A 13870-nucleotide genomic window follows, 5' to 3' on the forward strand; every position below is an offset into this window, starting at 1 on the left:
TTTTTTAGAAAGTTTTGCAAATATATATATATACAGTGGGGAGAACAATTATTTGATACACTGCCGATTTTGCAGGTTTTCCTACTTACAAAGCATGTAGAGGTCTGTAATTTTTATCATAGGTACACTTCAACTGTGAGAGACATTTGAAGTTACAGTTAAAACAAAAATCCATAAAATCACATTGTATGATTTTTAAGTAATTAATTAGCATTTTATTGCATGGCATAAGTATTTGATACATCAGAAAAGCAGAACTTAATATTTGGTACAGAAGCCTTTGTTTGCAATTACAGAGATCATACGTTTCCTGTAGTTATTGACCAGCTTTGCACACACTGCAGCAGGGATTTTGGCCCACTCCTCCATACAGACCTTCTCCAGATCCTTCAGGTTTCGGGGCTATCGCTGGGCAATACGGACTTTCAGTTCCCTCCAAAGAGTTTCTATTGGGTTCAGGTCTGGAGACTGCCTAGGCCACTCCAGGACCTTGAGATGCTTCTTACGGAGCCACTCCTTAGTTGCCCTGGCTGTGTGTTTCGGGTCGTTGTCATGCTGGAAGACCCAGCCATGACCCATCTTCAATGCTCTTACTGAGGGAAGGAGGTTGTTGGCCAAGATCTCGCGATACATGGCCCCATCCATCCTCCCCTCAATACGGTGCAGTCGTCCTGTCCCCTTTGCAGAAAAGCATCCCCAAAGAATGATGTTTCCACCTCCATGCTTCACGGTTGGGATGGTGTTCTTGGGGTTGTACTCATCCTTCTTCTTCCTCCAAACACGGCGAGTGGAGTTTAGACCAAAAAGCTTTTTTTTTTTGTCTCATCAGACCACATGTCCTTCTCCCATTCCTCCTCTGGATCATTCAGATGGTCATTGGCAAACTTCAGACGGGCCTGGACATGCGCTGGCTTGAGCAGGGGGACCTTGCGTGCGCTGCAGGATTTTAATCCATGACGGCGTAGTGTGTTACTAATGGTTTTCTTTGAGACTGTGGTCCCAGCTCTCTTCAGGTCATTGACCAGGTCCTGCCGTGTAGTTCTGGGCTGATCCCTCACCTTCCTCATGATCATTGATGCCCCACGAGGTGAGATCTTGCATGGAGCCCCAGACCGAGGGTGATTGACCGTCATCTTGAACTTCTTCCATTTTCTAATAATTGCGCCAACAGTTGTTGCCTTCTCACCAAGCTGCTTGGCTATTGTCCTGTAGCCCATCCCAGCCTTGTGCAGGTCTACAATTTTAGCCATGATGTCCTTACACAGCTCTCTGGTCTTGGCCATTGTGGAGAGGTTGGAGTCTGTTTGAGTGTGTGGACAGGTGTCTTTTATACAGGTAACGAGTTCAAACAGGTGCAGTTAATACAGGTAATGAGTGGAGAACAGGAGGGCTTCTTAAAGAAAAACTAACAGGTCTGTTAGAGCCGGAATTCTTACTGGTTGGTAGGTGATCAAATACTTATGTCATGCAATAAAATGCAAATTAATTACTTAAAAATCATACAATGTGATTTTCTGGATTTTTGTTTTAGATTCCGTCTCTCACAGTTGAAGTGTACCTATGATAACAATTACAGACCTCTACATGCTTTGTAAGTAGGAAAACATGCAAAATCAGCAGTATATCAAATACTTGTTCTCCCCACTGTATATATAAAAATGAAAATATTACATTTCCGTAAGTATTCAGACCCTTTACTCAGCACTTTGATGAAGCACCTTTGGCAGCTATTACAGCCTTGAGTCTTCTTGGGTATGATGCTACAAGCTTGGCACACCTGTATTTGGGGAGTTTCTCCCATTTTTCTCTGCAGATCCTCTCAAGCCCTGTCAGGTTGGATGGCGCTTGGCATTCAGGCCAAAGAGTTCAATCTTGGTTTCATCAGACCAGAAAATGTTGTTTCTCATGGTCTGAGAATCCTTTAGGTGCCTTTTGGCAAACTCCAAGCAGGCTGTCATGTACCTTTTACTCAGGAGTGGCTTCCATCTGGTTCAAGAGTGACCATCGGGTTCTTGGTCACCTCCCTGACCAAGGCACTTCTCCCCGATTGCTCAGTTTGGCCGGGTGGCCAGCTCTAGGAAGAGTCTTAGTGGTTCTAAACTTCTTCCATTTAAGAATGATGGAGGCCACTGTGTTCTTTGCCTCAAAACAATCCTGTCTCAGAACTCTACGGACAATTCCTTCAACCTTGTGGCTTGGTTTTTGCTCTAACATGCACTGTCAACTGTGGGACATTATATAGACAGGTGTGTGCCTTTCCAAATCATGTCCAATCATTTTAATTTACCACAGTTGGACTCCAAACAAGTTGTAGAAACATCTCAAGGATGATCAATGGAATCAGGATGCACCTGAGCTCAATTTCGAGTCTCATAGATTTGTAATAAATGTGCCAAAATGTCAAAAAAGATGTTTTCGCTTTGTCATTCTGGGGTATTGTGTGTAGATTGATGATGAGCATTTTTTATTTAATCCATTTTAAAATAAGGCTGTAACGTAACAAAATATGGAAAAAGTTAAGGGGTCTGAATACTTTCCTAATGCACTTTAAGTAGATGATAAATTATATTTCTGACATTGTCATTTGTCTTGATTGGTCGCAAGATCTTTGAATCGGTGTCTGTTGTAAAGAAGTTGTGAGGAAAAAGTATTTCTTAAGACCGTGATGCAGAGTGGGTAAATGTAGTCTCTTACCTGTGTCCAGGACAGGAGGCCAGGTTCTGACGTCCACTGCTGCCGACGCCTCCTTCGACCTCAGCAATTTACAGATCACCGCTGTGGTCATCATACACGCCGAGCGGCTCACCTGGGGGCACACACACGTTAGGAAAGACACACACGTTGGGACACAAACCTGTTAAGACACCCAAGCACATGTTCAAACACACACGCATGTACGCACCTGCACACGTGCACGGTAAAATGCTCCAGAAATGGCCTATAAGTGAGAGGGGAAACTCCTGCTCTAATATCACCTCCTACATGGTGCGTCTCCATCTACATTTTCATTTCCCTTCTCCAAATAAAGGTCAGTTGTGATGCGATGACTTGATACATGGATGTCAACGAGGCACTTACCTCTACGATCATCTTCACCGTGGGCAGAGTGGTGGCGATGTTCTGGGGGTGCGGAGGTCGCACGGTGATTGGCACACAGCCCGCGTACAGGCACCCGTAGAACGCTGCTATCAGGTCAATCCCTGCATGAAGGACACAGAGAGAGGAGAGGAGAGGAGTGAAGGGGAGGGAAGAGGGAAGACGAGTCAAAAGGCGTAAAAAATATTAGTCCCTGTCCCTCTGTCCATGAGACCCCGTGCTGAATCAGAGCCAGCTTCCAGACAGACAGACAGCTGCACTCTCAGGACAAGGTGTAGTATTGAGCTGGCTGTCCTAGAGACAGTTAATTGAATGGCTCTCAGGCAATCACCCTTGTCGGGATTTGTCCTCCTTGACTGAGTTTCTTCATTATGGACCTATGGTTCACTCTGAACGCTTGAATGTCTCTGGCTCCCAAATGCTGATGGAGTTCCAAATTAGAGTTCTACCTTTTAAAACCTGGAACATTCAGTCCTGTCTCTCGCCAAAGGCCTTAAAGATGGATTTGTTTGCGTCACACTGTGTGTGCCATTAAAGATCAGCACAATCTTGCTGGAAGTACTATTCTATCATAGTGGGATGTGGCTCAGGCCCTCTTGTCTTGTCAGCACTGAATGCTTCTAGGTTGATGAATGATAACAAGAAAACAGCACCTATCCCATTTGCGCACCAGTGGGGTGTAGATGTTTAGATGTGTTTTTATTGTAGCGACATGATGGGACGGAAATCTTAGCTTAGTTTATCATCGCTAATTTATGCTGTATGGATGAGGTAGGCAGCTAACCGAAAGGTGGGAATGGACAGGGACATGTTGATGTGATGCACAATAACTGACAACACACAAACCCAGTGACAGACATGTCGTGTGTGTGTGTGTGTGTGTTTGTGCACCAGACATACCAGGGGGGTAGACGAGCGCAACGTGATCCCCGTCCTGCAGGTGTCCTCGTTCCGCCAGCATGGTAGCAATCTTCTCTGCTCTCTTATGCAACTGGACACATGACAGCGAGCTGGCTATCGTCCCCTGTAGTCACACACACACACACACACACACACACACACACACACACACACACACACACACACACACACACACACACACACACACACACACACACACACACACACACACACACGAAAACACACACACAGAGAGAGAGAAAGAAAGAGTGACAGAGAGATACAGAGAGAGAGAGAGAGATAAAGAGACACAGAGAGAGATACAGAGAGAGAAACGGAGAGAGACAGACAATCAGAAATTACCACAGATACAGTGTCATGCAAAACTGCTGAATCAATACTAGATAGCAAGAAAATTATGATTTACAGTCAACATTTTCAATGGGTCTTTGATAGGGCTACTTCAAATAAAATCCTGATGTGTTTCTCTAACAGCCGGCAACAATGCCGACTATTTCAGTTGCTACTGCTATGTTTACAAAACATGTTAGGAGTCAGATGTGAACAATCACAATACAGCCAGGCCACACCTACCCTTGAGTTGAGCAGTGTGTAAAGCACATGGTCTGGAGTGGTCTGGGCCCTCCATTGTAACACTTCAGAGAGAAAGAGGAACTAAAAAAATAGAAAGAAAGAGGAAAGTAAGCCTGTCGCTGGATGGCCAGGTCACACTGAGAGGGGACATTCTGTCTCCGTGTTAAAATCAGACAGGAGGACAACCAGGTGTCACAAATCACACCCTATTCCCCGTTTGGAGTGCACTACGTTCGCCCAGGGCATGCATAGGGCTCTGGTAAAAAGCAGTGCACTATATAGGGAATAGGGTACCATTTCAGCCTAGGAGAAAGGTACAGTAATTATAACCAGTGCCGGGGTTGAAACTTGTCTGCCATTTCACAAAACCTGTTAGCCTTTTGAGGAGAAGATGTTACAGTCCTTTTCATATTAGAAGGTGACACGCTGAGTTCTTAATAAAACATAGCATTCTTGCAGCACAATGAACTGCACTCATAATATTTCAACACTGAGGGAGAGAGAGACAGAGAGAGAGAGACAGAGAGAGAGAGACAGAAAGATAGAGGGAGAGAGAGAGAAAGGCTAGCCAGCACACAACACATGAGCTCCATATTGGTGCAGCAGATATAAAAGACAGTGTGAGGAATGAGAGAAGGGGACAAGCGTGTCTCAGCTTATGCATTTTTCAAAGTTTCATCCGTGCGGGCAGTGGAGGAGTAAATAGAGGTAGTGTAATTCATGCCAATTGCAGTTTGGATCTGTGGGAGGCACCGAGCAGGACAGTTAGGAGTCTGTAGTGTAATATTGCCTGTCTTCAGGCCTGGTTTTATAGTGATGAATTAGAAATTCAATATGCACCGTTTTAATCCACCGGTCCAACTGCTACAGATAGAAGATCACAGACAACAGGACTTACAGTACTTCGCTGCTCTGAACACCAGGGCCTGAGCAAAATCCACCCACCAACAACAGTCATCTTAGCATGTGTGTCTAGTTCTTGAAAAAGGCTGTGAAAATTAGAGCTGTTGAAAGTGTTTAGTTTTACACTAGGGCTCTTGTCATTAAGTAGGGACAGATGTTGTCCTGTTGAAACACAGTCATTTGATATTTCCTGTCTAATTCCATAGGAAAGCCTATTTTCAACAGACACACAGAACAGACTACTTCCTGTGAACCCCGGTAATGTTCCAAATCGCACCCTATTCCCTATATAGTGTACTAATTTTGACCTGGGCACATAGGGCTCTGGTCAAAAGTAGTGCATTACAAGTGAGGGGCTGCCTGAGACTAAGTGAATCCCTCTCTGCACCCACACAAACATTAAGACAGGAACTTATTCCAGTCTGCCAACGCCTCAACAACATTAGGAAAATATGAACACTTTCCTGATGAAAACATCACTCAGGAACTTGCCATTAGCCCAGTGGATAATTTAATAAAACCAATGTATTCTGTTCGCTCTGGTCACAGGAAACCGTCCCACTACTGTAGAGGGGAAACTACATATCTCTGGATCAGTAGGAGACCGAGAGGCCCAAGCTTCATCCCAATTGGCACCCTATTCGGTATATAGTGCACTACATTTGACAAGAGCCTATAGGCTTGGGTAGTGCTCTACATAGGGAATAGGGTGCCATTTGGGATGCAAACCCGGTATTGTCAGAGCTGCGACAGCTAGAAGACAGAGACTGATAGAAAGTGCTGAGCTTTGTATTGAACTGTGACGGCCGACCCTCTCCTCTGAGATTCCCCCAGTGAAGCCTGGCCTTCCGCTCAGTACAGAATAGTACAAAGACCTTTTGTCTTTAATCAGGCCAGGCAGTCAGTGTCTGTCTGTAACTCAGATTCCAGGGCCTAGATTAGAATCAGCAGAGAAGAGCTTCATCTGTTAGTTAAAAGAGTCTGTGACTCCAGAGTTTAAGAGGATCCGCTGTCATGATCAAAGTGGATAGCTTAAGAGTCTTTAGTGTTATGTGACGAGGTGGTCAGTGGTGTACGTTTTCAGCAACAGTAACATGAAGTTTACCACAAAGTATTAGTTACCCTAGCAACGCTCATGTTGCATACATTGTTAAAACATGCTAGAGCAGCAACCATTACCTACCACACATGGCTAGACCCCCCCAAAAAATCACAACATTTTATATAAGGGAAATTGAGCTACGAAGAATAAGAAAAACCCATTCACACAGAGGGCCTGATTTTCAGATGGATGAGCATACAGATAGACAGAAAGGTGATGACGAGAGAGAAGCAGCAGAGATAGTATTATGGTTTGGTTGGCATGCTGAACAGAACAGAGGAAGGGATACAGACTGATGGTTGCTAGGGGGATTAGATCACATGAAAGGGTACATGAACAGTCTGAGTCAGAGGAATCCAAGCCACACCACAAACAATGTCTGCGTCCCAAATGGCACTGTATTCCCTATATATATTGCACTACTTTTAACCAGAGCGCTATGGGCCCTGGTCATTAGTAGTGCACTATATAGGGAATAGTGTGCTGTTTGGGATACAGTCAATGTGCCCTGTCCTCCTGAGGGAAAGTACAAACAGAAGAAATCTGTGTGTGTTGTGTTGTCACAGTCGTTTGCCTTGTCACTTCACATTAGAGGGCATACTGCCCAGCGGCAGCCAGATGGGGTAATTGATGAGATTTTTCTGAATTAGAGAAAGTAGAAATCAATTCTCTCTCCGCTACGGCTACCCTCACCGTCGTTCAGCGCCACCAGCCAGGCACTACACATTCCTTTATTAATAATGACTTTCCACACCACTGCCATGGTAAAAGAAAGTGCTATCAAATCTAGTCTGACAAATCACATAGCTACACACCCTTACGGTTTGTACACCTCTGTATTGACAGGGGGTTCGTCCTAAATGGCAGCCTAATCCCGTTGTAGTGCACTACTTTTGACCAAAGCCGTATGGAACCTGATCAAAAGTAGTGCACTATATAGGGAGCCATTTCAGATGCACTCAGGTTAGTCCTAAAACCCTGAGGGAAATGTTCTGTTTGAAGGTAAAGTGAATGAAAACAACCAACCAAGACAACAAAATCCTTCACCCAGACTCCGTTTACTAGTCTGATCTGCCATCCACTATGTGGCCTGTCTTGGGAAAACCTGACCTAAATATGAAGTCAGGGCTTAGAGAAGCCCAGACCACATCCCAGTCTGTGGGATGTTGATGAAGGGATTGTTCAAACACTCCGTGGAAATAGAGGGGAAGCAATGGAGACAAGAAACCTGGAAGCCTAGTGTCAATACATAGAACCTCTGCGAGAACACACCAAACTGTGTACCAAATGGCTCCTTATTCCCTATATAGTTAGTGCACTACTTTTGACCAGGGCCCATAAGGATAGGGTGTCATTTGGGGTGCAGTTAATGGGTACACTTACACACCCTAATATTAGGTATCTCTGCGACAGAGAGGCTATGAAATCGAAGTGAAATGTCTTACTGTGCCTACGAAATATATCTTAAAGTGGCCTGTCTCTGTGCTGCTTTTAAAGGATTTGTTCCATATTAGTCCTGTAACCACATCCGTCTACTGTTACCAGTACAGTTTTAGCCTTTAAATTGAGTCTAACTCAGAGTGGATCTCAAACAATACATCTGACTGGACTGCAGAGCTATGGGGCTGTTGTCGGTATTGCTCCGTCCATATAAATGCTTAGGTATTATGAATGAAAGAATAGAATTAGAGAGATCATTTATAGAAAACAGAGGATGTGACATAAAGCATTCAAATGACTTGAGGAGACTACAGATGAACAATGGTTGAACTACCACTACACTTGTGTATAAGGGGTCAAACGAGCGTAGACGGTCAAATGAAACATGAAGAGCGTGCCAGATTAAACCGGGCCAGGATGTGTCCCAAATGGCACCCTATTCTCTATACAGCGCACTACTTTTGACCAGGGACCATAGGGCTCTTGTCAAAAGTATTGCACTATGCAGGGAAAATAATGCCATTTGGGATGCATCATCAGATTCAGCTAGTGGCACACAGTCGATGGTTTAATGAGTGTGTTGATGTAGATGAGTGTGTTGATGAAAACCAAGCCCTCAGAGAGCCACACACACACCTTTCTTGCCTGATCATTGTCTTCCATCTGGCCCAAGTCCCTGCCACTAGCCTGGGCAATCCTCTTCCCCGATACCAGGTTCCCCACCATCACAGAGGCAGGCCCGATCTCTGAGGACAGAGGCATAGGGGTCAGACATACATAACTACACACACACACACACACACACACACACACACACACACACACACACACACACACACACACACACACACACACACACACACACACACACACACACACACACACACACACACACACACACACACACACAGGTGGTGTATATCCCTGGCAGTGATCTGTAGTGATATACACTGGCTCACATTGTGTGTGTGCAGTGAATTCCCCAGAAGACATTTACAGTGACAGGGTGGGCTGAGATTGACCTTGTGTTCAGAGGCAAGTGGAACTGAATGGGTGGGTCAATTGACTGGAGGATTCTACTCTGACAGAGTGCCTTTCAGACAGAAATGGCCAGAGAAACTTGTGCTGTAAAGGAAGATCTATCTAGGAGGAACACAGTCCAGAAACTAATGGAGAGAGGTGACAGCTGAGATACGGAATGGAATGTGTTGGATCAGATGGGAAACATGTTACAATAGTCATCGGACCAGATTACAATACACTCCCTGTACAGTTCTCAATCTGCATGATCTTAGTTGTACACCTCATCCAACGTAATAAACACATATGAAGAAGTTGAAATAAATGAATGTAGATATAATGAATGTAGATATCTCTATCTCCCTATCAGTACAGGTTTTTAAAATAGAAATCTAATATACATCTAAGTGAATCTACTTGCAAGTTCTGCACTGACTTCATTGCACCCAATAAAACCACACAAACTAAGGATTTCAATGAAACAAATGAACTATCAATCCCCTAGGCAGACCCACTCAGGATGGTGTGCTATGGTGTAACATAGTGTCTCACCTGGTTGTTTCTGCCGGGGCTTGGGCAGGTTGGTGACACAGGTATGAGGGCACATGAGGACGTTGCAGGGGTGCAGGGAGCCCTCCAGGAACAGCTGCTTGCTCTCTGACAGGTGGATTCCCCCCAGAGGGGTTTTAGGAAGGGTGTTGGAGGGGACCAAGGCCAGGCAATACACCCCCACCTGGTGGATCCCATCTATGGCCTGTATGGGGAGGGAATGCATGGGAGTGAATGAGAGAAAACCGACGGGCCACGAGCGTCACCGGCGCGTCAAATGAGTCTATTTGTCTTGCATCACCGCAGAGCAATGCTGGTCAAATGACCTGAGAAACTGTCAGAAAATAGACTGTTTGTGCATTGTTACGTCTGGAGTTGTGAAATGTGTCTATTTAGTGTTGATACGTTTAACTGCCAGTGCCAATATTATGTTTAGGCTAGTGCTTATGATACACGGTGTAGCAATGCAACGACATTGTATAATTTATCAACTGGATTGTGTTTCGGAATTATAGATCATGTTGTCAATTTCATTTCTTGACAGTAGGCTATCACTGTTTTAGCTTACAGCCGATTTGGTTGATGACGTTCAAACAGGGTGCATGGTTAGTGAGTGCCTTAGAATAATTGTTATGATCTCCGCTATGCTAAGTAGACTAAAGATGTACTTGAAAATGTATTGGACTGTAAGATATGGTTTTTCAGTCAAATAGGATACATATGAAAACAACTGCCTACCTGTGTTGATGTCAACCATAGGCATATAGCCTAGGCAGGCTACGGCTGGAAAACTCAAGGAACTCCCATTTCGAGAAAGAATACAACTGTTTACTATGGATGTTCAAGACAATTACAGTGGCATATGCTACGCACTGTATCTGAATTGACACTGTCACACAAATGTTGATGGACATCTTCCTGTGTGGTCTGGGATTTAGGGTGATGTGTGCCCCATAGGCCTCTGGTCAAAAGGAGTGCATTATATAGGGAATAGTGTGCCATTTGTGACACAATCAGATAGACCTACAGCAGTAAAGACATACCATATATCGCCTGTATGTGGAGGAACAGTGATTGTTAGTGTTTGAGACATTCAAAGTACGGCTAATGGGCAAATCCTAACTGCCACTTAAGTTAAATTCTCACTTGGTCTCCCATTGACATCAATACATGAATAAATGAATATTCGACTTAAGTGGAACTAGGTGATTAGATTTGGCTACATAAAAGTCGTAAAGAAAGTACAGACATCAAGGCCATGTGTAACTGGATCAAGAGAGAGAGAAAATGTCTTTGTTTTTACTGCAATCATAAAGCTGCAGAAAGCTTTAATAGTGAACCACAGTCTCTTTAGCAATGGACAAGAACATAGAGGGCTGGGTTACAGTACAGGGCTTTAAATCAGTCTACTGGTGTGTGTGTGTGTGTGTGAGTGTGCATACCTGCAACACTCTACTCATCCACTGAAAGCTGTCCTCCTCTGTAGAATCAGGTCTCTGCTCTGCCACCACCACAATCCTCTCATCATGTAACACAGTGATGGAGAACACTGCTATCCTGAAGCACAGAGAGACAGGAGACCGACCATAGAATTACATATAGAATGACTTATATGATCTCTATGAGACCAACACTGTTAAAACACTGCTATCCTGGAGCACAGAAAAACAGAGAGACAGACCAATACTGTTACCAACACAGCATTAGCAGAGACACACATCATCAGTCAATCAGCTACAATCACCATACTGTATTCATTAAGTAGTGTCAGGAGTTTTACCACTCCACTTGACTTGATCAAGAAATATAACCTATATCTAGGGCCCAGAGTCTATTCTATAACCTATATCTAAGGCCCAGAGTCTATTCTATAACCTATATCTAGGGCCCAGAGTCTATTCTATAACATATATCTAGGTCCCAGAGTCTATTCTATAACCTATATCTAGGGCCTAGAGTCTATTCTATAACCTATATCTAGGTCCCAGAGTCTATTCTATAACCTATATCTAGGTCCCAGAGTCTATTCTATAACCTATATCTCGGTCCCAGAGTCTATTCTATAACCTATATCTAGGTCCCAGAGTCTATTCTATAACCTATATCTAGGTCCCAGAGTCTATTCTATAACCTATATCTAGGGCCCAGAGTCTATTCTATAACCTATATCTCGGTCCCAGAGTCTATTCTATAACCTATATCTAGGGCCCAGAGTCTATTCTATAACCTATATCTAGGGCCCAGAGGCTTACCTGGTTAGGTCACATGTTCAGAAAAACTCCTGTCACTATATACACAACAAATGGATTAGAACCCACCTCCCCCTGTAGACAAACTTCATGGGCTCCACAGCCAGGGCTGTAGCCACGATGTCATCAGCGTTGTGCCGCCTTCCCCCCACCACCATGAGGCCGTCCATCTTGCCAGCGATGAAGCACAGCCCCCCAGGACCCACGAAGCCCAGTAAGCCTGTCCTGGTGAAGGGGTACTCACTGATGGGAGCCCCAACACTGTTCATGGGGAACACCTAGAGTACACAGACACACACACATACACACACATTCGTTTATCACACTCATAAAAACCTGCAATACACACACAAGCATCACACACAATCCCTGAAATTCAGGTGGATAAAGTGATGGTTAAATTAGCCCAATGGCTAAATAAAACAAATGAATGAATGAACTAACAAATCACATAAGGGTGCAATTCCATTAAATGAGTCTCTCTCCACTAATGGATTAAAGTGCACTTGAGGAATTGTGAATGTGTTTTTCAGACTACGGAAGCAACAGCAGTTTTTAGAGTCAATCCCCAGGAGCTTCATTCGTCCCTAGCCAGGACCCAGGGGTAGCTCAACCCATAGCCCCATGCTGTTATACCTTACCTCAAAGGTGTTCTTGGTCATGCCTGAGAGACCGTAGTACGACGTCCCCGTGGCGACAGAACACACACACAGCTCCCCGATCTCATCTGTTTTGCATAACTGCGGAACCCCATCTGGTTTCACGACGCACATGAGAGCTGCAAAAAATTCAAAAGAGGGAAAAAAGAGGGGAGAGGTTGAGGCCAACAGTTTATTAGCAAATAGCAGAGAGAGAGAGAAGAGAGTTTGGAGAAGTGGCCCAGCTACCTCCCCTGATCCTGATCAAGCCAAGTGCACTTCATTATATAGTCACTGTATTACTCTGCAGCACATAGCTGAGGAAACTGAGGGTGTGTCCAAAATGGCACCCTTTCCTGATTAAGTGCACTACTTTTGACCAGAGCCTTATAGTGCCCTATATAGGAATAGGGTGGCATTTGTGACGCAAGCCTGGTGTGTTCAGAGGTGGAGAGGACAGTAGAAAGGTGTTGGGTGCTTCATGACCACATCAACACACTTCCAGGAAGCCCTTAACAGACGGTAGGTGAAGTGGTTACGTTCACCCTTATCTGTTGCTGGTAGGAGACAGGTTAAGACAGGGTTAGGGAGGTGGTAGGGAGGGCCTGGGCCCCTGGGTCATGGCTGCAGGGTCTCTGTGTGGGTGTAGAGGTCCTATATAGACTACTATCAGAGCAGTCAGACACTCATCTGGGCACCACATGCAGGGGAAGATGTGACCCTCTGGTCTCTAGAAACCACGACACACCCTATTTCCTTATATACAGTTGAAGTCGGAAGTTTACATACACTTAGGTTGGAGCCATTAAAACTAGTTTTTCAGCCACTCCACACATTTCTTGTTAACAAACTATAGTTTTGGCAAGTCGGTTAGGACATCTACTTTGTGCATGACACAAGTAATTTTTCCAACAATTGTTTACTGACAATTTCTGACAATACTTCCAAAGTTGTTGCAAAATGGCTTAAGGACAACAAAGTCAAGGTATTGGAGTGGCCATCACAAAGCCCTGACCTCAATCCCATAGAAAATTTGTGGGCAGAACTGAAAAAGCGTGTGCGAGCAAGGATCCTACAAACTTGACTCAGTTCCACCAGCTCTGTCAAGAGGAATGGGCCAAAATTCACCCAAATTATTGTGGGAAGCTTGTGGAAGGCTACCCGAAACGTTTGACCCACGTTAAACAGTTTAAAGGCAATGCTCATAAATACTAATTGAGTGCATGTAAACTTCTGACCCACTGGGAATGTGATGAAAGAAATAAAAGCTGAAATAAATCCTTCTCTCTACTATTACTCTGACATTTCACATTCTTAAAATAAAGTGGTGATCCTAACTGACCTAAAACAGGCAATTTAAACTGAGTTTAAATGTATTT

General features: G+C 44.4%; 1 protein-coding gene across 1 annotated transcript in view; it reads right to left on the reverse strand.

Annotated features, from left to right (window-relative positions):
* LOC120019851 (disco-interacting protein 2 homolog C) overlaps positions 1–13870 on the reverse strand; it is a 133804-nt gene that overhangs the window by 33597 nt on the left and 86337 nt on the right. The window contains exons 19-27 of the mRNA XM_038963265.1: positions 12495–12631; positions 11923–12131; positions 11047–11161; positions 9608–9809; positions 8672–8781; positions 4591–4671; positions 3997–4120; positions 3079–3200; positions 2695–2806 (exon numbers count right to left, since the gene is read on the reverse strand). Of these exons, the coding sequence (XP_038819193.1) occupies positions 2695–2806; positions 3079–3200; positions 3997–4120; positions 4591–4671; positions 8672–8781; positions 9608–9809; positions 11047–11161; positions 11923–12131; positions 12495–12631 (1212 nt within the window). The remainder of the gene's footprint in view (positions 1–2694; positions 2807–3078; positions 3201–3996; positions 4121–4590; positions 4672–8671; positions 8782–9607; positions 9810–11046; positions 11162–11922; positions 12132–12494; positions 12632–13870) is intronic.

This window comes from Salvelinus namaycush, chromosome 25 (genome assembly GCF_016432855.1).
Source record: "Salvelinus namaycush isolate Seneca chromosome 25, SaNama_1.0, whole genome shotgun sequence".
Lineage (NCBI taxonomy): Eukaryota > Metazoa > Chordata > Actinopteri > Salmoniformes > Salmonidae > Salvelinus > Salvelinus namaycush.